This window comes from Neoarius graeffei, chromosome 9 (genome assembly GCF_027579695.1).
Source record: "Neoarius graeffei isolate fNeoGra1 chromosome 9, fNeoGra1.pri, whole genome shotgun sequence".
Classification (NCBI taxonomy): Eukaryota; Metazoa; Chordata; class Actinopteri; order Siluriformes; family Ariidae; genus Neoarius; species Neoarius graeffei.
The window spans coordinates 38,502,398-38,528,069 of NC_083577.1; the positions used below are offsets into that span (position 1 = coordinate 38,502,398).

Below are 25,672 nucleotides of genomic sequence, written 5' to 3' on the forward strand. Positions count from 1 at the left end.
ACACACACACACACACACACACACACACACACACACACACACACACACACACACACTTGTTCAACATCACAAACCTGATGGTGCTGTATTTGATATGCATGGTGGTTGTCCCAATCACTCGTTGGGTTGTCCCTCAATCTGATCCTGAATGTCTTCATCCTCATTCTCAGATTGCCTTTCAGATGCCTCACTTTCCACCTCTCCAACCACCACCTCTGGCTCTCTCTCCCCTTTCATAATCTTCATCTTCCTTACTCTCTCTATGTTGCTTTTTACCAACAGGGGCAAAAAAGGACATAATGTCCTTCTTGCTCCTTTTCATGATGATAGCCTACAGTAGGTCTATACTAAAAAGTAAGCGGAGAGGAATGTAGCCTCTACATATCACAAGGCCATTCAAGTTTTACAAGAAGGTTAAACACTGTCGGTTATTTTACCCATTTCCAAAAAATATTAAGTTAGGCTAGTTATTGCTGTGCAACGCACTTTTAAGAAAGCGCAATAAAACGGATTTATTATTGTAGTGAAGAACAACAGTAAAACACGGATATGTGCAAACACTGACGTTATGAAATTGAATAATTTTCCTTACCTTCGCCTCTTTGCAGTAGCCTAGTCCTTGCAGGGCTACAGCTGTTATCTCTCACGTCCGAAGTTTACAATTTGCGCTGCTGCTGGTCTTTCTGCTGCAGGTAACAGTGTGCGTGTAGCGCTGTAAGGAGTCCATGTAGAACACTCCGTCATGTCAGTTCTGATCATCGAGCCAGCGCACGTCAAAATTAATAAATCTTATTATCTGTTCAGCACAGGGGCCACAACAGGGGCCAGGAGCAATTTTACAGGGGCACTGCCCCCCCCCCCCCCCGGCCCTCGTTTAAAACCGCCTATGGTGCTGAAGGAGCACAAACATGTCATGATGAACACACAACTAGAAGATGACCACGCTGTCCGTTAATGTAAATATGATGGCTCAACACCGCGTGGGTTTCCTCCGGGTGCTCCGGTTTCCCCCACAGTCCAAAGACATGCAGGTTAGGTTAACTGGTGACTCTAACTTGACCGTAGGTGTGAATGTGAGTGTGAATGGTTGTCTGTGTCTATGTGTCAGCCCTGTGATGACCTGGCGACTTGTCCAGGGTGTACCCCACCTTTCGCCCGTAGTCAGCTGGGATAGGCTCCAGCTTGCCTGCGATGTTTCACAGTAACTCAAATATGGGTCAATATATGACAAAGCATTCAGTTGCTGTCCCACCAAAAATCCCTGCAGGACAAGTTTTACTCATGACATGTTAATTGAATTTAAGTTAGCTTAACCAAGCCAACTTTAGCATGAAACTAGCAGTCCCATTCATTTTCGCCAGGTCACGGTGTTTTGGAAAACTTCATAGGAAATTCATCACAGACCGATTGTTGAGTGACATTAACCAAAGCTACCAAATGTATACATGATCTGTTAACAGGACTTCTTGTAACGTTAACTTACCGTTGCAGAAATAGCAGCATGGTGACCCTTTAGATGCCTCTTGAGGTTGGTTGTATTCTTGCCACGTAGTTTATAGCCACAGCGTGTACCTCTGTCTCCCACTACAAGGCATTCCGTTTTATTTTCTGCTGGATTATGTGTAAAGTATGTCCATAAATCATTGTGTCTTTTCCGCCCACCAAGCCCTTGTGCTGGCGTTGCCGATGGTCCATGAACTGTGTGGCTGCTCCGGTGTGCACTGTGCCCAGACATGCCTGGTGCTGGGCATGACCAAACAAGGACCGGATGCAGGTGCATTGCTGACATTTTCAGCATTTGGCAGACAGGTTGCACTTACCGTTGGAGGAAACGCCATGCATTTTGATAGTCCTATAGCCAACCCACTAACATTTTCGTCTCGTCTCGTCAACGAAAACAACAGATACGTCTCGTCATATTTTCGTGATCAAAGAGTTATGTTTAGCTCGTCACTGTCTCATTTTAGTCATGAAAAAAAGGTGCGTTAACCAAATCATTTCGTCATCGTCATCGTTAATGAAAACAACACTGGTAGGGTGCATATAAATTTGGGCATGGTGCTAGTATTTGAAGGAAGGCTGCACGTTCTGGAGGGAAGGATGTGGTGCCCTGGTAAAATAAACTAGCTGGAACACTGCTGTACACATACATGTAAATAATTACATTATATAATACATAATGGATTTGTATTCAGGTATCTCTCTAGTCTTGAGATACTGTATTTACTGCACTGTACTTTACCCAAACGTGTTTAGAGATACATAATTTCTGAACTGGAATTATAAACACACCTGTATTCTTCTGTATTGTCAAAGTCCTCCTTGTTGTGAGTTGGTGTGAGGTAGTTACACTCTATGACCCCGATAACACCCACTCCTGTGCTGTTGGCCTGGTAGCAAAACACAAAAACACTGTAAACATCACGCGATGATATAATCTGGATAAAAGAAGATGAAAGAGATGAAAAATATTTTTTTACTCTTATATTACTTTTTATATGGTTTTTCACCATGTAAATGATACCTCAACATTGTTGCATAATTTACCATTCAAATATTTTACCTTATGTTAGTTTCTGTCACATATTGGTTTGTATTGTTATACTTTTTTGAAACTTTGAGTGAACCCACATTCACATGTGGCCAAGTACAATTATTTTGTGTGAGTGCTGTAAAGAAGGGTGGCATGATGTTGCAGTGATTAACATGGTCAGCTCATGGCAAGCAGGTTCAGATTTGAACCTGCTGGTCAAATGGGGCCTTTCTGGGCAGAGTTTGCATGTTTTCTTTCTGCCTATGTGGGTTTCCTCTGGGTGCTCCAGGTTCCTCCCACAGTCACAGTGAAGGTAAGTCTGAATGGCTTTCTGTCTCTTTGTTATCCCTGCTATAGACTGGTGACCTGTCTAGGGTGCACACAGTCTCTCACCCAAAGTCATCTAGGATTGGCTCCAGGTCACCCACAACCCACAATGGATACGAGGAAGAATGAATCAATGAATGCTGTAAAGAAAGAGATGAATGAAATGTAGTGTGGAAGAGAGAGAGTTAAAATCAATGTCGAGATGAAACTGGAACCAAGTTATTTTTCTTTAAAGTTGCATGATTGGAATTCTTTAAAAAATCATACCAAAACAAATTCACAGAATGTTCATAAGGAAGTATACACTTGCGTGATGTGAAAACTGAAGTCCATGTATTGAACTGGGCGGCACGGTGGTGTAATGGTTAGCACCAGTGCCTCACAGCAAGAAGGTTCTGGGTTCTATCCCAGTGGCCGACGGGGGCCTTTCTGTGTGGAGTTTGCATGTTCTCCCCGTGTCTGTGTGGGTTTCCTCCGGGTGCTCTGGTTTCCCCCACAGTACAAAGACATGCAGGTTAGGCTATTGGTGACTCTAAATTGACCGTAGGTGTGAATGTGAGTATGAATGGTTGTTTGTCTCTGTGTCAGCCCTGCGATGACCTGGCAACTTGTCCAGGGTGTACCCCGCCTCTCGCCCATAGTCAGCTGGGATAGGCTCCAGCTTGCCTGCGACCCTGCACAAGATAAGCAATTACGGATAATGGATGGATTGATGAATGGATGTATTGAACTAAAGTACACTTCCTATGTTTCTACTTTCTATAAGGTCTGTGGAAACGCTGGGGTCAAACTGAATCAGCAACATGGTCAGCCATTGGTTATTTAAAGGGCATTCTAAGAACAGAGCTAAGAAATTGGCCCAAAATTCAGCCTAAGGATGTTTGCTTTACTCGTTTTGTTGTTGTTTTAAATATTGCTCTAACTATGAAACTACTCCTACTGAGAGCATGATCATTGACTTTGAAAAATAAAATAAAAAACCAAAACATTTCATCTGCTCTTGTGAGACTTCTTTTGCTGACATACAAATTTAGCCTGCTCATCAGTGCTGTCAAAAAAATCTCAGCAGAAGTCGCTATTTGTCACTAGATGATGTGACCACATCACATAGTATGTAACCACATCTAATTTTCATACATCATGTATAGTGTTGCCAAAAATTTCTTTGATTTTTGCTGTTGCTTGCAAAGGAGAATAGAGGTTTTCAGTGTTGAGAAGTCACAATATTTGTTGCTAGTCACTAGGGAAGGTCAAAAAGTCCTTTCAGAGTTTCTTTCTGAATTTGCAGATTTTATCTCAGATCTGGTTATTTCCTTAGACAAAGCTTTAGTTGTTGGAGATTTTAATATTCACTTCGATAACCCAGAAGACCCTTTAAAAACAGTGTTTGTGTCCATTTTAGATTCAGTAGGGATTAATCAGAATGTCATAGGACCGACCCATAATGGTGGTTACACCCTTGATCTAATCCTAACATTCAGGTTAAAAGTAGACAATATAGTCATACTTCCACAGTCTGAAGTTATCTCAGCTCATTATCTCATCTCATTCAAACTATGTCTGAGTAATAATATATGCACCTCACCACGCTACTGTATTAAACGTACATTCGCGTCAGCTACTGCACAGAGCTTTATAAATGATCTCCCAGAGTTATCAACTTTGATTGGGTCACCGTCAGCCCCTGCAGAACTTGATCAGGCAACTGAATGCTTAGAGTCAACATAGCATTCTGTTAACATTCCTGGCCGTGTCCTGAGAGACTGTGCCAAGGAGCTCACAGATGTCTTTACAGACATCTTCAACATCTCGTTGAGCCAGGCTGTTGTCCCCACGTGCCTCAAAACCACCACCATCATCCCGGTCCCGAAGAAGCCGTCTCCCTCCTGCTTCAATGACTACCGCCCTGTCACACTCACTCCTATCCTCATGAAGTGCTTCGAGCGGCTAGTCATGAGGCATATCAAGTCTGCCCTCCCCCCTGCCCTGGATCCTTTCCAGTTTGCATATCAGTCCAACAGTTCGACCGATGACACCATCTCCACTGCCCTCCACTCAGCCTTCACCCACCTGGAGACAAAAGACTCGTATGTCAGAATGCTGTTCATAGACTTTAGCTCAGCATTCAACACAATCATTCCTCAGCAGCTCATTCACAAACTGGACCAGCTGGGACTCAACACCTCCCTGTGCAACTGGCTGCTGGACTTCCTGACAGGGAGACCACAGACTGTATGGGTCAGCAGCAATTCCTCCAGCACCATCACACTGAACACGGGGGCCCCCCAAGGATGTGTGCTAAGCCCCCTCCTCTTCACTCTGCTGACCCACGACTGCACACCAACATCCAGCTCAAATCTCTTCATTAAGTTTGTGGATGACACGACTGTGGTGGGTCTCATGAACAATGGCGATGAGACAATCTACAGGCGTGAGGTGAGCTGCTTGGCCATGTGGTGCAAGGACAACAATCTCCGTCTGAACGTGGAGAAGACGAAGGAGATTGTTGTGGACTTCAGGAGAGAGCACACCCAGCATGCTCCACTATCTATCGACGGTGCTGCAGTGGAGAGGGTGAGCAGCCCCAAGTTTCTGGGTGTGCACATCTCTGAAGACCTGTCCTGGAGCAACAACACCGCATCACTGGCCAAAAAAGCCCAAGAGCGTCTGTACTTCCTCCGCAAACTGAGGAGAGCAAGAGCCCCGGCCCCCATCATGCACACTTTCTACAGAGGCACCATCGAGAACATCCTGACCAGCTGCATCACCGTGTGGTACGGCGCCTGCACCATGTCCTGCTGTAAGTCTCTGCAGCGCATCGTGAGAGCAGCTGAGAGGATCATTGGTGTCTCTCTCCCTTCTCTAATGGATATTTATAACTCCCGCCTCACCTGCAAAGCCATCAGGATTGCAGGTGACCCCACCCACCCATCTCACAGCCTCTTCAGCCTGCTGCCATCAGGGAGGAGACTGCAGAGTCTCCGGGCCAAAACCAGCAGGCTCAAGAACAGTTTCTTTCACCAGGCAGTCAGGAGGCTCAACTCCCTCCCTGTTCTGCCCCTCCTCCCCCCTCTGCCCCCTGCCACAGATTCTGCTCGCACACCCCCCTTCAGCATCTGACATGTCATCCTCACAGTTTCCCCCCCCCCCAACACACACACACACACACACACACACACACACACACACACACACACACACACACACACACATCTCATCACACTGAACTCAGGGACCGCACATCTCACTTTACCTCGCTCATTTGCACTATTCCGCACTACCTCATCTTAACAGCTGCTAGTTTGTTTATACTGCTTATTTCATGTTTCATGTTTACCTGCTATACCTCAAGTGTCCTTGACTGTTTGGTTATTTGAACCAATTTATGTGTGTGTGTGTGTGTGTGTGTGTGTGTGTGTGTGTGTGTATGAGTGTTTAGTCTACGTCTAGTTCATATCTAGAGTGTTTATACTGTTTATATTGTCTGTTTGAGTGTTTAGTCTGTGTGTAGTTCTTATCTAGTGTTTACATTGTTTATATTGTCTGAGTGTTTAGTCTATGTCTTGTTTTTATCTAGTGTTTATACTGTTTATTTATACTGTTTATATTGTTTGAGTGTTTAGTCTATGTCTAGTTCCTATCTAGAGTGTTTATACTGTTTATATTGTTTGTTTTTTTCAATTATTCTATTTTTATTTATTGCATTGCCTGTTTGCACCATGGGTCAGAGAGGACTGATATTTCATCTGTGCTGTATGTCGAGCATGTATAGCATATTTGACAATAAAGTTGACTTGACTTGACTTGAACATTCTGCCATACCTTAGATAATGTAGCTCCTCTAAAAAGGAAAATGGTCAGAGATAAAACAAAAATTAGCACCCTGGTATAATGATGACACTTGCACATTAAAACAGACCACTCGAAAATTGGACCATAAATGGCGTCAAACAAAATTGGTAGTGTTCAAATTAGCATGGAAGGAGAGCTTCCTGAAGTATAGAAAAGCTCTTAGTGTGGCGAGATCAACATATCTCTCCTCCCTAATAGAAGATAACAAAAATAATCCTAGATTCCTATTTAATACTGTAGCAAAATTAACCAGGAATAAGTCCACTATAGACACATGCACACCTGCAGTATGTAATAGTAACAATTTCATGAATTTTTTTTAATGACAAAATTGAGAATATCCGACAAAAAATTCAAACTACTAATTTAAGGTCAGACAATATAAGTGACCTTGTAGTTAACCATATAACTGTATCAGATCATCAATTAGAATGTTTTACACCCCTTAAAGAAACTGAATTACTTTCATTAATCTCGGCATCAAAAGCCTCAACTTGCATACTAGATCCCTTACCTACACGTCTATTCAAACAGATAATACCTGAAGTAATTTAACCGCTTCTAAAAATAATAATGTGGCAGCGGGGGCGTGGCCAAGCATCGGTCTGTGACAGGAGGGCGGAGTCAGGGAAGGTAAGTGGCAGAATCACTACACCTGATGTCAATTAACCTGTGTTTGTGTGTCTTCCCAGTGACCGCGCCCTATATAAAGAGAGAGAGCACAGAGGAAGGCGCTCTCTCTGGAACCACTCAACTGGTGTGTGTTGTGTGACTGGATATATTTGTCTCTGAAAAAAACAAATAAAAGAGCATTATGGAACTTTATTCTGGCCTGCCGTCTTTCTGTGCTCCTCCCCCTCCTACGAACTGCCACAGTGGTGCTGAAACCTGGGACGGAGCACAGGAAAAAAACATCCCCATGGAGTCCTCCACCTTCGCGGACCTGGTCCACGCCCTCGCCACGGCCCAGCAGAGCCAGCACCAGGTGCTAATCACCCTCCAGAAGGAGCAAGAGCGCCGGTTCGAGGCCCTGGTGCTGGCGCAGCAGGAAGATCGTCAGGCGTTCCGGCACCTCCTCGCATTGGCGGGGTCCACCAGCGCTCCCACCGTGGGCCCGTCCCCCCTCATCCTAACCAAGATGGGCCTGCAGGACGACCCCGAGGTATTCATCACACTCTTCGAGCAAGTCGCGGAGACCTCGGGGTGGCCGATGGAGCAGCGCGCGGTGCGCCTTCTCCCCCTGCTAACAGGAGAGGCGCAGCTGGCCGCGCTACAGCTCCCCGCCAACCACCGGCTGGCCTACGCGGACCTTCGCCGGGCCGTCCTCCAGCGGGTGGGGCGCACCCCCGAACAACAACGACAGCGCATCCGCGCTCTGCGGCTGGAGGAAGTCGGCCGGCCGTTCGCGTTTGGCCAGCAGCTCCGGGACGCCTGCTGGCGGTGGTTGAGGGCCAACAACTACGATGCCGAGGGAATCCTCGATCAGGTGGTGCTGGAGCAGTTCATCGGCCGCCTGCCAGAGGAAACCGCGGAGTGGGTCCAGTGCCACCGCCCGGCGTCACTGGATCAGGCCATCGAGTTGGCGGAGGACCATTTAGTGGCTGTTCCGATGGCAGGACAGCGAACATCCTCTTCTCTCCTCTCCTCTCTCTCTCTCCCCCTCTCTCCTCCTGTGTCTCGTCCTCACCCAGTTCCCCCACCGCGGAGGCAGGGGCTGGCCCCACCCCAGCCGGCCCGTCGCACCCGCAGTGTCCTCCCGTTTTTCCCTTCTGTGTCTGTCTCTTCCCCCCCTCAGGTGAGTGAGCCCCGGGGCGCCGGTGCAGAGAGGAAGCCCGGGCCGGTTTGCTGGCACTGCGGGCCTCCAACAGCAGTGTTTGGCAATGGAAGTGGGCGCGGTGGTTCGGATCCCCGACGCACCAGGAGCTGCCCTCGATTGGGACGGAGTGTATCGCATACCGGTGAGTATCCAAGGGGATACATATCAGGCATTGGTGGATTCTGGTTGTAATCAGACCTCAATCCACCAAAGCCTGGTGCAAGACGAGGCATTGGGGGGAGCACAGGGGGTGAAGGTTTTGTGTGTGCACGGGGATGTTCACAGCTACCCATTGGTGTCGGTCCACATTTTGTTCCAAGGGGAAAAATTTATAGTAAAGGCGGCGGTTAATCCTCGCCTCACGCACTCGATAATTTTGGGGACTGATTGGCCGGGATTCAGGGAGTTGATGAGTCATCTAGTGAAGAGTGGGCCCTGCCATAGGTCAGCAGGGGGAGGTCCTGGTGTCGCTTTGGTGGGGGCAGTTGTCGCAGAGCCGTCCACGTCATCTTCGCGTCAGAGTGAGGAGCCACAGGCTCCTCCTCCCTCTCTCGGGGAATCCCTTGCGGATTTCCCGTTAGAGCAGTCGCGAGACGAGACTCTGCGGCATGCGTTTGACCAAGTGAGAGTAATCGATGGTCAAATGCTCCCGCCGAACGCCACCCCGTCCTTCCCCTATTTTTCTATCATGAAAGATAGATTATACCGAGTGACGCAGGACACTCAGATGAAAGAGCAAATCACCCAGCTTTTGATTCCAAAAAGCCACCGGGAATTGGTATTCCAGGCGGCTCACTTTAATCCCATGGCTGGACACTTGGGGCAGGATAAGACACTAGCCCGAATAATGGCCCGATTCTATTGGCCGGGGATTTGCGGCGATGTCCGTAGGTGTGGTGTATGGCGTGCCGCGAATGCCAGTTAGTAAATCCAGCGGACATTCCAAAAGCGCCTTTGCGCCCCCTACCATTAATCGAGACCCTGTTCGAAAGAATTGGGATGGATCTCGTCGGGCCATTAGATCGGTCAACACGAGGGTACCGCTTTATATTAGTTCTGGTGGACTATGCAACGCGATACCCGGAAGCGGTGCCTCTTCGCAATATCTCAGCACGCAGTATTGCGGAGGCACTCTTCCGCATCATCTCCCGAGTTGGAATCCCGAAAGAGATTCTGACTGACCAAGGCACCTCGTTTATGTCACGAACACTGAGCGAACTGTATGGGCGATTAGGTATTAAGCCGATCCGCACCAGCGTTTATCACCCACAAACGGACGGTTTAGTTGAACGGTTCAATCGCACCCTCAAGAATATAATTTAAAAATTCGTAAGTGAGGACGCACGTAACTGGGATAAATGGCTCGAACCCTTGTTATTTGCAGTGCGAGAGGTCCCCCAAGCCTCCACGGGGTTCTCCCCGTTTGAATTGTTATACGGGCGTAAGCCGCGCGGCATTTTAGATGTGCTGCGAGAAAATTGGGAGGAGGGACCTTCACCAAGTAAAAATGAAATTCAATACGTTATTGACCTGCGCGCAAAACTCCACACGCTCACACACCTAACCCAGGAGAATTTGTGGCAGGCCCAAGAACGGCAAACCCGCCTGTACGACAGGGGTACGCGCCTTAGGGAGTTCGCACCGGGAGATAAAGTACTCGTACTGTTGCCCACATCGAGCTCCAAATTGATCGCCAGGTAACAAGGACCCTTTGAGGTCACACGGCGAGTCGGGGACGTCGACTATGAGGTGAGGCGAACGGACAGGGGTGGGGCGCTACAGATTTACCACCTCAATCTACTCAAACTCTGGAACGAGGAGGTCCCCGTAGCGTTGGTGTCGGTGGTTCCGGAGAAGGCAGAGCTGGGGCCGGAGGTTCAAAAGGGTGCATTGGCATCGCATACCTCTCCGGTCCCCTGTGGAGACCACCTCTCCCTGACCCAACTCGCGGAGGTCACCCAGTTGCAGACCAAGTTTTCGGAAGTGTTCTCGCCCCTGCCCGGCCGCACCGACCTCATAGAGCACCACATTGAGACGCCCCCGGGGGTGGTAGTGCATAGCCGCCCTTACAGGCTGCCCGAACACAAGAAAAAAGTGGTTCGGGAAGAACTCGGGGCCATGCTCGAGATGGGTATCGTCGAGGAGTCCCACAGTGACTGGAGCAGCCCAGTGGTCTTGGTTCCCAAGGCCGACGGGTCGGTCCGGTTCTGTGTGGACTACCGAAAAGTCAACATGGTGTCTAAATTTGATGCATACCCAATGCCTCGTATTGATGAGTTGCTCGATCGGCTTGGCACGGCTCGCTTTTACTCGACACTGGATTTGACAAAGGGTTATTGGCAGATCCCCTTGACTCCATTATCCCGAGAAAAAATGGCCTTTTCCACACCGTTTGGCTTACACCAGTTTGTCACACTTCCTTTTGGGCTGTTTGGGGCGCCCGCTACTTTTCAGCGGCTGATGGACAGGGTCCTCCGCCCCCATGCCACCTATGCAGCCGCATACCTCGATGATATCATTATTTATAGTAATGACTGGCAGCGGCACTTACAACACCTGAGGGCCGTCCTTAAGTCGCTGAGGCGAGCGGGTCTCACAGCCAACCCAAAGAAGTGTGCGATTGGGCGGGTGGAAGTACGGTATCTGGGCTTCCACTTGGGCAATGGGCAGGTGCGTCCCCAAATTAACAAGACAGCAGCAATTGCGGCCTGCCCGAGGCCCAAGACCAAAAAGGGGGTGAGACAGTTCCTGGGGCTGGCTGGCTACTATCGTAGGTTTATACCTAATTATTCGGATGTCACCAGCCCGCTGACTGATCTCACTAAAAAGGGGGCACCAGATCCGGTCCAGTGGACGGATCAATGACAGCGGGCTTTCTCTGAGGTAAAGGCTGCACTGTGCGGGGGGCCACTATTACACTCCCCTGACTTTTCTCTCCCTTTTATGTTACAGACGGATGCGTCGGACAGAGGGCTGGGGGCCGTGTTGTCCCAGGAGGTGGAGGGGGAGGATCGTCCCGTGCTGTACATCAGCAGAAAGCTGTCGGTACGCGAGGGGCGCTACAGCACGATAGAGAAGGAGTGCCTCGCGATCAAGTGGGCGGTCCTCGCCCTCCGCTACTACCTGCTGGGACGCCCTTTCACCCTCTGTTCGGACCACGTGCCCCTCCAGTGGCTCCAACGCATGAAGGATGCCAACGCGCGGATCACCCGTTGGTATCTGGCACTCCAACCCTTTAATTTCAAGGTGATCCACAGGCCGGGGGCACAGATGGTTGTGGCGGACTTTCTCTCCCGTCAAGGGGGGGGAGTCGGCTGCAGGCCAGACGGCCGCCCGGCCTGAGTCGGGCGCTGGGGGTATGTAGCAGCGGGGGCGTGGCCAAGCATCGGTCTGTGACAGGAGGGCGGAGTCAGGGAAGGTAAGTGGCAGAATCACTACACCTGATGTCAATTAATCTATGTTTGTGTGTCTTCCCAGTGACCGCGCCCGAGAGAGAGAGCAGAGGAAGGCGCTCTCTCTGGAACCATTCAACTGGTGTGTGTTGTGTGACTGGATATATTTGTCTCTGAAAAGAACAAATAAAAGAGCATTATGGAACTTTATTCTGGCCTGCCGTCTTTCTGTGCTCCTCCCCCTCCTACGAACTGCCACAAATAAATTCTTCTCTCACGCTTGGCTATGTACCCAAATCCTTTAAACTAGCAGTTATCAAACCCCTGATTAAAAAGCTGACCTTGATCCCTGTCAGCTGTCCAATTATAGGCCAATACCAAACCTCCCATTTATCTCCATGATCCTTGAAAAAGCTGTGGCACAGCAGTTATGCTCATATTTCCATCGGAATAACATCCATGAAATGTATCAGTCAGGATTTAGACCTAATCATAGCACAGAGACAGCTTTGGTTAAAGTAGTAAACGACCTTCTGTTGGCGTCTGATCAGGGCTGTGTCTCGCTACTTGTGTTGCTTGACTTTAGTGCAGCATTTGATACCATTGATCATTCCATTCTTCTGGATAGACTAGAAAATGTTGTGGGAGTTAAGGGAATGGCCCTCTCCTGGCTCAGCTCTTATTTAACTGATCATTATCAGTATGTTGATATAAATGTTGATATTTCTATACGTACTGAGGTAAAGTTTGGTGTTCCATAAGGTTCTGTCTTGAGTCCACTGCTTTTTTCTTTATATATGTTACCTCTGGGTGATATTATTCATAAACATTGTATTAGTTTCCACTGTTATGCTGATGACACACAGTTGTATGTTTCTGCAAAACCTGATGAGAGACACCAGCTTAATAGAATTGAGGAATGTGTTAAGGACATTAGACACTGGATGCTTATTAATTTCCTTCTGCTTAACTCTGACAAGACTGAAGTACTTGTACTAGGACCACATACAGCTAGAAGTAAGTTTTCTGATTACACAATAACTCTGGATGGCCTTCTGTTTCTTCACGTGCAGCAGTAAAAGACCTCGGGGTGATTATTGACCCCAGTCTTTCATTCAAAACTCACATTGATAACATTACCCGGATAGCTTTCTTTCATCTCAGAAATATTGCAAAGATAAGAAATTTAATGTCACTACATGATGTGGAAAAACTAGTTCATGTTTTCGTTACCTCCAGGTTGGATTATTGTAATGCCTTACTGTCTGGATGTTCCAATAAGTGCATAAACAAGCTCCAGTTAGTTCAAAATGCAGCAGCAAGAGTCCTTACTAGAACTAGAAAATATGACCACATCACCCCTGTCTTATCCACACTGCATTGGCTCCCAATCAAATTTTGTATTGATTATAAAATACTACTATTGACCTTTAAAGCACTAAATGGTCTCGCACCACAGTACCTGAGTGAACTTCTGCTCCTCTATGACCCGCCATGCCTACTTAGATCAAAAGGTGCAGGCTATCTGCTGGTACCTCGTATAGTGAAGGCTACATCAGGGGGCAGAGCCTTTTCTTATAAAGCCCCACAGTTATGGAACAGCCTTCCAAGTAATGTTCGGGAATCAGACACAGTCTCAGTGTTTAAGTCTAGGCTGAAAATGTATCTCTTTAGTCAAGCCTTTTGTTAATGGTGTTTATGAGGTAAAGGAGTAGATCTGGAGGGTCCTCAGACATAGAGTGTTTTGGTAAACTGGGATGTATGGATGCTGTCAGTCCCCACTCGCTTGCCCACTCGAGTTTGTTGATGGTGTAGTGGCTGGCTGCTTTATGTCCTGGGGCTCCCTCATGCCTGTGTTACCTTCTGGCTCTCCCCTTTTAGTTATGCTGTCATAGTTAGTTGCCGGAGTCCCTGCTTGTACTCAGTGCAATATGTATACTGTTCCTACTTATTCAGGTGACATTGGGCATACCTAACAACTTGTGTTTTCTCTCCCTCTCCCCCCTCCCCCCAAATCTGTCCCTCTGAGTTACATGGAGTCAACAGGAAATCTTTTGGTGGAGAGGGTGGAGACCTCGACTGGCTCTCGTAGCTTGCAGGCTATCAGCCGTCAGACATTCTGTCGCATGTTCCAGACCCAGTGAAATGTAACTGAATTGTCTTGCCCAGCCCTAAGGGTCCCATCTGCATCCCATCATTGCTGAGGAGTGTGCTCCCATCACCCAATCAAGCATCCAGCCAGAGCAGGTCATGATATTTTTTTAACCATATTAACATGCCATTGTTGTGTGTTATGCCTGATGTCAGGACTCTCGTCTCTACGAGCCTACCACACAGACTTAATACTTGTCATTTTTGCGGCATACCTAACAACCTGTGTTTTCTCTCCCTCTCCCCCTCCCCCAAAATCTATCCCTCTGGGTTACATGTCAGTCCTGGGATCGAGATGCTGACCTCTTCTGCTCATCGGACCTGCCTGATCCATCCTGGTGCCCTGTGTCTGGTTGGAGTCTCATCGTGTCACTCCTGTGGAGGATGACCCCATGAGGACAGTTGAAAGTCACACCTGGAGGACGCTCTGGACTCTTACAGTAATGCTTTTATGGCCGAGGACTACAGTTGACTTGATAACTTAGGACTGCAGTTGTCATGAACAGTTTTGCACTCAAGTTTCCATCAATGAAGAGTTACATCATCAACAAAACTGTCTTCATGTTAAAACTGTTAATATTATAGTCATGCTGTCTGTTGTTGCCCAAATGAGAATGGGTTCCCTTTTGAGTCTGGTTCCTCTCGAGGTTTCTTCCTCATGTCACCTGAGGGAGTTTTTCCTTGCCACCGTCGCCACAGGCTTGCTCATTGGCGATAGATTAGGGATAAATTAGCTCATGTTTTAAGTCATTCAAATTCTGTAAAGCTGCTTTGCGACAATGTTTATTGTTAAAAACACTATACAAATAAACTTGACTTGAAAAAGTCACTTAATCTAGTGAAAAAGTCACTAAACTGTAAACACTGCTGCTTGAAGGTGGAGTTGCCTTGTTCAAACATGAAACTGTGCACATGCTGCTCATGTGGCAATTCTTTTTTACGTTTAAAGTGTATGTGCACTGAATTTAATCCTGCTTGCTCTCAAATTAATTTATTTCTCTCACTCTTATGCTCAATGTCCTTCAGCTTGCACTCAGATTTTGAGTGTGATAACGCCATCAAAGTACTTAACCAATCAGAATTCACTACGGACTTTGGCCAATAAAACTGTCCCTACTTCCATGCATACTCACTGGTTGAGGAAAATGCACAATAGTCAAGCATTAATGTTCATGGGGCCTTGGGCCAGTACTGTTTACAAAATTTTGCAACCCTTGACTCCTTGTGTTTTCATTGTTTTGTGAAGTTGAATAAAGCTTAATACATGCACTGAAGCTCGTAGCTTCACAATGACGATCACCACAGAGGAGAGACCCTGGTCTTCCATCTTGCTGAAAGGGTGTGGCTGTCAATGTGGAACATTTGTCTTTGCCTGCCTAGTCAAAGTCCCAGATTCACTGGTCCATTACAATTTTTTAATTAACCCAGTAACCTACTGGTTACAGTTGCCTAGTCAACTTAAAATCTCATTTTCTTTTGATGTCTTTCTCTTTAGACTAGTGGATCTTGGACTCTTGGTGAAGACAGCATGTCCTGACAATCCACCATCCCCCTTCACATTGTTAGGACACCTTATGGTGGTGGAGAGGTGATACGGCCCAGAGGCTTGTTTTTATTTGTTATAGATCAAATAATCATAGCTGCTGCATTTAGTTAGCATTTGGATGAAATGGAGTATGTTATTCATTAATTTATGAGCACAAAAATGCACAGTGTGCAAGGAGAGGAACTTCTCAGGCACCAAACCAAAACAGCAACTGGCCAACATATATTTACATAATGACTGCATAACAATTTCTCCAGGAGTCAGATGCAAATGCAGACATACTTTTATTTTAAGCTTAAAAGACAAAACAAAGACAAAGCAAGGCAAAGCAAGGTGAGGCAAAGCAAGCTTAACAGAAACACACTATTCATGGAAACATAATCACAATGCTCAGCAACAAACAGGAAGAAGTGCAAAGATTATATAGGGTACTACTCAGGAGAAAACACATAACGTGCAGCAAGACAGGAAGTAAGTCATACTGTAATGGAGAAGAAGAGATTTAAATACTGAATCAAGTTGTCCTTTGGTGGTCTGAAGGGAAATTGTCCATGGGAGGCATGAAAATATGAGACCTTTATGAGAATTAGATTAGATTAGATTAGATTAGATTAGATTAGATTAGATTAGATTAGATTAGATTAGATTAGATTAGATTAGATAGAACTTTATTGATCCCTTTGGGTGGGTTCTCTCAGGGAAATTAAAATTCCAGCAGCATCATTCCAGGATAAACAGAGAATAGAAAATAGAGAAAAACTTCTAGATAAATTAAATTAAGTATTTACATATACAAATATAAAAAAGAATAAGGTATGGGGGAAAAAAGTCCAGCAGGAGAGGTATTGCACATTATATTGCACATTTATCCTGCACATTGTCCAGTATTGCTTTTTGTCAGGCTAGGCTACTGCTCCTTCCCGTCCTCTGTCCTCCTGTTACCACTTCTCCCCCCAGAGAGGAGCTGTACAGTCTGATGGCGTGAGGGACAAAGGAGTTTTTAAGTCTATTAGTCCTGCACTTGGGAAGGAGCATTCTGTCACTGAACAGGCTCCTCTGGTTGCTGATGACGGTGTGCAGAGGGTGACTGGCATCATCCATGATGTTCAGTAGTTTGTCCATAGATCTCTTCTCTGCCACCGTCACTAGAGAGTCCAGCTTCATGCCGACCACAGAGCTGGCCTGCCTGATCAGTTTGTCCAGCCTGGATGTGTCCTTCTTGGATGTGCTGCCCCCCCCCAGCACATCACGGTGTAAAACAGGACACTGGCGACCATGGACTGATAGAACATCCACAGGAGTTTCCTGCAGATGTTAAAAGGACCACAGCCTCCTCAGGAAGTACAGCCTGCTCTGTCCCTTCCTGTACACAGCCTCCGCCTCGACTCCCTCGATCAGAACTGGTCGTGACCTTGGTCTTGACCTCCCAAAATCAATGACTAGCTCCTTGGTCTTTGAGGTGTTGAGCTGCAGATGGTTCCTGTTGCACCAAACGGCAAAGTCCCTCACCAGGCTCCTATACTCCTCCTCTCTGTCGTCCCTGATACACCCCATGATAGCTGTGTCATCGGTGAACTTCTGAATGTGACACAGCTCCGAGTTGTAGCAAAAGTCCACAGTGTACAGGGTGTGGGTGCAATCGGTCTTAAGTGATCAGTCTCATTAAATCAGTCTCAAGAAATCAGTCTCATTAAATCAGTCTCATTAATAATACCATTAATTTTGGTGTTTAATAATAAATTACCAAACAGCTAAATTATGGTATATTCCAAATTATTATGATCACTACCAATGCAGCAATAATGTATTACTTACCGTATTACATAGACACTACCGCCAATAGTATTCATATACACTTGTGTGAAGGCAATTTGGAGTTCTTTGAGATTGTGTGACTTCAAAAATACAGCAGCAACAGACAAGCACAGTTTAACAGAATAACAGAATTTATTATAACAATGATACTAAATGGGTAATAGCAGTTGAATACATTCAATATGGTCAGCAGCACTATATGTGTGTGTGTGTGAGCGTGTGTGTGAGGGAGAGCTGTAAAGTTTGGAATGTTATCTAAGGTGTTTGGGGGAGGGAAAATCACCTCATGGTCTTCTTGAGACAAAGGAATACCACCTACTTATAACATTACCAAATCCCCTGAAACCTTGATGAAGTCAAAGTGTGTGTAATAATGAAATTAAGGGTGTTAGAAAGGATAGAGGAAAGCATGCAACAACCTATCTATTAAACAACTGAGAGAACAATTGTAGAACACAATGATCAGTGTGCACAATTAAACAGTTTCTGAGTTTAAATTCACACTACTTCATAAAGCTAATTCCTAAGACTAGTTTGCCCAAATGCCAGTCTTACTTCCAGTATCTTGCCCCTATGTAGGAATGTAAAGATGTCCCGAAGTTTCGCGGGGTTCACAGAAGCTCGTGGGTCGCTCCTGTAAAAGCGCAGAGGTTTCCTTGGTCCGAACTTCGTCGTTCGTGAGGAAGAGTCTCTGATCAAACAATGTGCACAGCGATTAAGTCAGAAGGAATCCAGTTGCTTCTAACTTTTAATTAACTGCTTGGGCTGCAATCGTAACGTTACTTATAATAAACAAATAAAACCGGTTGTAACTCAATTGAGTGAGATGGGCGCAACTTAGGTACTTTTACCGTGGCCAGTGGTATATACGAAAGCACGCTGAGTCTTCTTTTTTGTCCAAGGCAGACGTCTTGATTTTGGATGTTCTGATGAGCGGGTGTCTCTTTATGTCTGTATGACACGTCGGTCCATGGACGAGAGAGAGAGAATGGAGGGTTTCCGGGTCACTTATAGAGTCATGGAGGACGTGACGTAGGTGATCCGTCCCAGCCGTGACGTAGGTCATCGCGGAAGTTGGTTGATGGGATATGTAGTTCTGGACGGGGACTGTGGCTGTCCCTACAAGGGTGAAGAGAAGAGGGGCCAGCACTGTGCCCTGGGGTGCTCCGGTGCTGCTATTCACAGTGTCAGACGTGATGTCCTTCAGCCTGATGTACTGCGGCCTGTCAGTGAGGTACAGTAGCTGGAGGTCCAGGTGACCAGGTAGGGGTCCACTCGCATCCTGTTCAGTATGTCCTGAAGCATAAGGGGCTGGATGGTGTTGAAGGCACTCGAGAAGTCCAAGAAGAGGATCCTCACTGTGCCATTTCCCTTATCCAGATGCGAGTGGGCTCGGTGTAGCAGGTAGAGGATGGCGTCTTCCACATCAACACCTGCCCGGTACGCAAATTGCAGACAGTCCTAGGCATGTTGCACCTGGGGTCTGAGGAGGCTGAGGAAGAGCCACTCCAACATCTTCATCAGACATGAAGTGAGTGCCACCGGTCGGAAGTCATTCAGCTCGCTGGGCCGGTTCTTCTTGGGAACTGGAATGATGCATGATGTCTTCTGGAGGGTGGGCACTCTGCACAGGTGCAGGCTGAGGTTGAAGATGCGTTGGAGTGGTTCAGTGTTGTTTTTGGCAGCCATTTTTGATTTAGTTTTAGTCTTAGTCTTTTGGATGAAATGCTTATTACTTTTAGTCACATTTTAGTCAATTACATCCTTGATAGTTTTGGTCTAGTTTTAGTCGACGAAAACTAAAAGGGTTTTAGTCCAGTTTTAGTCATTCATTTTCATTGAAAAAATAATTACTTTAAAACATTAAATTAGGCCAATACAGAGATAGGAAATTGTAATTGAGGTTGACAGGTTGTGCATAACATACTCTCTACATAAACGCTGTCTAGTGTGCATGCTCTCTACATAAACGCTGTCTAGTGTGCATGCTCTCTACATAAACGCTGTCTAGTGTGCATGCTCTCTACATAAACGCTGTCTAGTGTGCATGCTCTCTACATAAACGCTGTCTAGTGTGTATACTCTACATAAACGCTGTCTAGTGTGCATGCTCTCTACATAAACGCTGTCTAGTGTGCATGCTCTCTACATAAACGCTGTCTAGTGTGCATGCTCTCTACATAAATGCTGTCTAGTGTGCATGCTCTCTACATAAACGCTGTCTAGTGCGCATACTCTCTACATAAATGCTGTCTAGTGCGCATACTCTCTACATAAACGCTGTCTAGTGTGTATACCCTCTACATAAACGCTGTCTAGTGCAGACATCCCAAGTCTCCCGGAAGTTCCGGGAGTCTCCCGCATATTGATAGTGGCTCCCTGATGCCCGCAAATTGGATAATATCTCCCAGAATTTAGAGCAAGCGAGCAAGAGCGTGCACGTGAAACATTAATGTCTGCATTGCGCATATGACGGAGTGCGCGAGGGAGCGTGAGAGAGACTGCGTGTGTGCCTGTTCATGTAGCGCATGCTAAACAAAGAGCATCCTGATTGGTTTACAGACATCCAAACTCATTTCAGGGAGGTGTCATGACACCCCCCCCCGCTGATGGGAAAAAAGTCATGCGTCACGACACCTCCCTGAAATGAGTTTCTGCAGGTTGGGATGTCTGCTAGTGTGTATACTCCATTGTTCACAGACTCGTGTTTCTGCCTCCGTTTAACATGTCACAATGCACTGATAGAGCACAAACAGGTCATGATGAACACACAACTAGAAGATGACCATGCTGTCCGTTAATGCAAATATGATGGCTAAACATGCTGCTAACGTTAGAGTAGCCAGGTGTGCTGCTGCTCATTTAGATATATTAAGGCACAGCAACAGGTCTGAAAAGCTACATTTCCCCCTGTATGTTTCACAATAACTCAAATATGGGCCAATATATGACAAAGCATTCAGTTGCTGTCCCACCAAAAATCCCTGCAGGACAAGTTTTACTCATGACATGTTAATTGAATTTAAGTTAGCTTAACCAAGCCAACTTTAGCATGAAGCTAGCGGTCCCGTTCATTTTCGCCAGGTCACGGTGTTTTGGAAAACTTCATAGGAAATTCATCACAGACCGATTGTTGAGTGACATTAACCAAAGCTACCAAACATATACATGATCTGTTAACAGGACTTCTTGTAACGTTAACTTACCGTTGCAGAAATAGCAGCATGGTGACCCTTTAGATGCCTCTTGAGGTTGGTCGTATTCTTGCCACGTAGTTTATAGCCACAGCGTGTACCTCTGTCTCCCACTACAAGGAATTCCGTTTTATTTTCTGCTGGATTATGTGTAAAGTATGTCCATAAATCATCACATCTTTTCCGCCCACCAAGCCCTTGTGCTGGCGTTGCCGATGGTCCATGAACTGTGTGGCTGCCCCGGTGTGCACTGTGCCCGGACATGCCTGGTGGTGGGGGTGACCAAACAAGGACCGGATGTAGGTGCATTGTTGATATTTTCAGCATTTTGCAGACAGGTTGCACTTACCGTTGGAGGAAATGCCATGCATTTTGATAGTCCTATAGCCAATCCACTAACATTTTCTTCTGGTCAACGAAAACAACAGATACGTCTCGTCATAGTTTCGTGATCAAAGAGTTATGTTTAGCTTGTCACTGTCTCATTTTAGTCATGAAAAAAATGCACGTTAACAAAATCATTGTCATTGTCATCGTTAACGAAAACAACACTGCTGCAGACAGAACTTGAATTAATGTACACTACAAGAACCGTTAAAACTTTAACCAAAGCAAAGTATCAATTTTATGAACAGGGGGAAAGAATGGGTAAGATTCTAGCACAAAAAAACAACAACAAGAGGCATCAAAGATGATTACAGAAATTTGCACAGATTCCGGTCATGTTACAAGAGACTTACAGTAAAAGAGATAAATAATGCATTTAAAAACTTTTATATGAAATTATATACTTCAGAATCCATAAAAAATCATGCACTTATAGATACATTCTTTGACAAAATAACAATTCCAACAATCAGTCTAGAAAATGTAGAACAACTTGAAAAGCCCATGACAAAACAGGAAATTGCACAAGCTATAAATAATATGCAAAATTCTAAAGCCCCTGGTCCAGATGGCTATACTTCAGAATTTTACAAAGCCTTTAAAGAGCAAATTTCACCTCTGCTGTTAGAAGTATTCAATGAGGCTTCACATAGGGGCTCTTTACCTCCAACATTTTATCAGGCAAGTATTTCCCTTATTCACAAAAAAGACAAAGACCCCCTCGACCCTGCATCTTATAGACCTCTGAGCTTACTTAATGTAGACAATAAAATACTAGCAAAAATCTTAGCCACACGTATTGAAACAATATTACCGACAATCATTTCACAAGACCAAACCGGGTTTATCAAGAATAGACAATTGTTTTTTAATATTAGAAGATTACTTAATATAATCTATTCAAGGGACAAAAAGAATCTGCACCCTGAGATTTTACTTTCCTTAGATGCAGAAAAAGCCTTTGACAGGGTTGAATGGGATTACCTCTTTTCAGCCCTGTCAAAGTTTGGATTTGGCTCAGGATTTATATCTCTGGTAAAATTACTACTGTATATACCCATCCTCAGGCTTCGGTGCAAACTAATAATATACATTCAAGTCATTTCTCTCTCAGCCGCTCAACCATACAGGGGTGTCCACTCTCGCCGTTACTTTTTGCATTAGCCATTGAACCCTTGGCTCTTTTATTATGTGAAACAAAGTAGTACACCGGAAGAGGACAGACAGAACATAAATTTTCTCTGTATGCAGACGATCTCTTACTGTACATATCAAACCCTGCAAAATCCATTCCAGTGATAATGGAAATCTTAAAGGAATTTGGGACAATATTGGGATACAAATTAAATTTATCAAAAAGTACGTTATTTCCTATCAATTCTAAAGCCCGGATGATTACCAGAGCGTTTAAAATTTTTCCTTTTTCAGTCTCAACTCAGTTTAAATATCTTGGGATAAATATTACTCAAGAATATAATGGCCTTTTTAAACACAACTTTTTAAAATTATACAATAAAACAAAACAGGACATAGATACATGGATGAATCTGACAATCTCATAAATATTATTAGGATGAATAATCTGCCTAAATTTCTGTTCCTATTCCAATGTATCCCGATCTGGATAACTAAGACATTTTTTAATAAATTAAACTCTCTTATTGTTGAGTTTATGTTCCCATTTTCATTTTGGTTTGATTAGTGATGCCTCTTTTCTTTGATTTTGATGCCCTAATAAGATTTGTTTTCAGGTGAAATCATTCAATAAAACTGGTGAGCCCAAAGTGCGGGTGCTTCACTCAAAAAATGGAAAACGTGTTTTGTGTGTTGTCACGTTAGAACGCTGTGCAAAACAGCAACTCTGTTAACAGGTTATGGGCCCAGAGCCTCATAACGCTTTTTGATTTTTGGGTGTGGCCTGGTGAAAGTCGCGACGTTACTGCGTGCACTGGAAACGGAAGACTGAAGAATGGCGAAAATAGACAGGACGTCAACAAGCCGTTGGGCAAGACTCGTGTTTGATGGTGACGAGAAGAATTACGAGCTGTGGGAAACGAAGTTTTTGGGACATTTGCGGTTACAAGGATTAAAAGACACCATCCTGAAAGAACCCGATGAGAGTGACGAGGAGGACGAGAGTAGAAACGCTGAGGCCTACACAGAACTCATTCAGTTTTTGGATGACAAGAGCCTGTCGCTAGTGATGCGAGACGCGGTGGATAATGGGCGCGAGGCACTGAAAATCCTCCGTGAGTACTATGCTGGCAAAGGAAAGCCAAGAATAATAAACTTGTATACCGAGTTGACTTCACTGCAGAAGTCGCTCACTGAGAATGTGACTGATTATGTGATCAGAGCAGAGACTGCGATTACTGCCCTGAGAAATGCAGGGGAAACGCTCAGTGATGGACTGTTGATAGCAATGGTGCTGAAAGGCCTATCAGAGACATTTAAGCCATTTGCTGTACACATCACCCAGACCGAAGACAAAATGACTTTTGCTGAGTTCAAGACCAAGCTCCGAAGCTATGAGGATGTAGAGAACATGTGTGCAACTGTGTCGGAGGACAATGTCATGAAGGCAAGAGCACAGTTTGGTACAAAGCGTGCTCCCGCCAGGGCAAAGGACAGTAGTAACACAGACATTGTGTGTTACAAATGTGGTGCAAATGGACACATAGTGAGATCCTGTTCGCGGAGGCAGTGGTGCAATCACTGCAAAAACGGCACGCACAACAGCGCAAACTGCAGACAAAACAAGCAGCGAGATAACGCCCGACAAGCAGCCGAGGAGACTGGGGAACGTGCGTACGCATTCCGGATCAGCGAAGCAGAGACACCGGCGCGAGATGTCAAGAAGGAGGGCCTGATGGTGGATGCAGGGGCAACGTCACACATAATAACCGACATTGCAAAGTTCAAGAAGTTCGACAGCACTTTCCAAACTGGGACACATTGCGTGGAGCTGGCTGACGGCTCAAGGTGCAACGGAGTCGCCAAGCGCAGAGGTGACGTGGAGGTGTGGCTGATCGACAGTGGGGGTAGGAGCCTGCGAACAACACTGAGGGGTGCATTATACATCCCAACCTATCCACAAGATATATTCTCCGTGAAAGCTGCCACTTCCAACGGAGCCAGCGTGATCTTCAAGGAGAAGAAAAATGTTCTACTGCACAGAGACGGTACGAAATTCCCAATACACGTACACAACAAGCTTTATTATTTGCACACATTTGAGGACATGGGTAATGATGACCATTGTAAGAAAAGTCTTGATTTGCAGAGCTGGCATGAAATACTTGGTCATTGTAATTATGCTGATGTAATGAAGCTGAGAAAAGTTGTTGATGGGATGGACATTAAAACTGAGAGTAACAAACCTGTTCCACATTGTGAAGTATGCACTCAAGGGAAGTTTGTTCAAACTAGGAACAGGGGGCCAGATGCGAGGGCTAAAGCACCTCTGGACATGGTGCACACTGACTTAGCCGGTCCCATAGATCCTATATCTAAAGATGGTCACAGGTATGCACTTTCATTTACTGATGACTACTCTAGTGCAATTTTTGTTTACTTTTTGAAAAACAAAAGTGACACTGTACATGCTACTGAGAAATTCATTGCTGATGTAGCACCCTATGGTAAAATAAAATGCATGAGATCCGACAATGGCACAGAGTACACATGCAGAGAGTATCAAGCATTAATGTGCAAGATGGGTATTCGTCATGAGACTTCCGCTCCATATTCTCCGCACCAAAATGGTACAGCGGAACGCAGTTGGAGAACACTTTTTGATATGGCCAGATGTATGCTCATTGAGAGTAAGTTGCCTAAGATGCTGTGGACCTACGCTGTCCAGACAGCTGCCGTGGTTAGAAATAGGTGCTTTAATAGTTGCACAAAACAAACACCTTACTACATGTTAACAGGCAGGCGGCCAAACATTTCTAGAATGCAGAAATTTGAACAAGTATGTTATGCTTACAAGCAACACAAGGGAAAGTTGGACTCTAGATGTGAGCGAGGAATTTTTGTTGGGTATGACAAGAACAGTCCAGCCTACATGGTGTACTATCCTAACACCAAGAGAGTACAGAAACACAGACTTGTGGAGTTTCCAGTCAGTAAGAATGAGGAAGTACTGGATGTAGAAGATGAGGTCCAAAAAGTAAGAAGGCCTGTGACAATCCCTTCCATTAGATCACAGTCACCTGACAGTCAGGAAGCATTTACAAAAAGTGAGAAACATGAAGATGCTGAAATGGTGAAGACAGAGAGTGAAGTTAGGGAGGTAGACGACATACCTGCTGAGAAACGATACCCTGACAGAGAGAGACGAAAGCCTGATTATTATGGTGATTGTTTGTGGTTTTGAGGAAGATATGACCAACATTGATTACTGTTACAGACTTATGTGTAATGTTCCTCAAACATATGTAGAAGCAGTTACGTCAGTCAATGCGAAGCAATGGGTTGATGCAATGGATGAAGAAATGCAATCACTACAAGACAATGTAACGTTTACCTTGACCACCCTTCCCAAGGGCAAAAATGTAGTGGGAGGTAAATGGGTTTATGCCTTGAAAAAGAACACTGATGGTACAGACAAATTCAAAGCGAGATTTGTAGCCAAAGGTTTTAGTCAGAAGAAAGGTG

At 45.5% G+C, this 25,672-nt stretch overlaps 1 protein-coding gene across 1 annotated transcript in view; it reads right to left on the reverse strand.

Annotated features, from left to right (window-relative positions):
• Positions 1 to 25,672, reverse strand: part of LOC132891651 (MORC family CW-type zinc finger protein 3-like) — a 168,452-nt gene that overhangs the window by 92,867 nt on the left and 49,913 nt on the right. Inside the window, exon 9 of the mRNA XM_060929443.1 lies at positions 2,293 to 2,390. Within this exon, the coding sequence (XP_060785426.1) occupies positions 2,293 to 2,390 (98 nt within the window). The remainder of the gene's footprint in view (positions 1 to 2,292; positions 2,391 to 25,672) is intronic.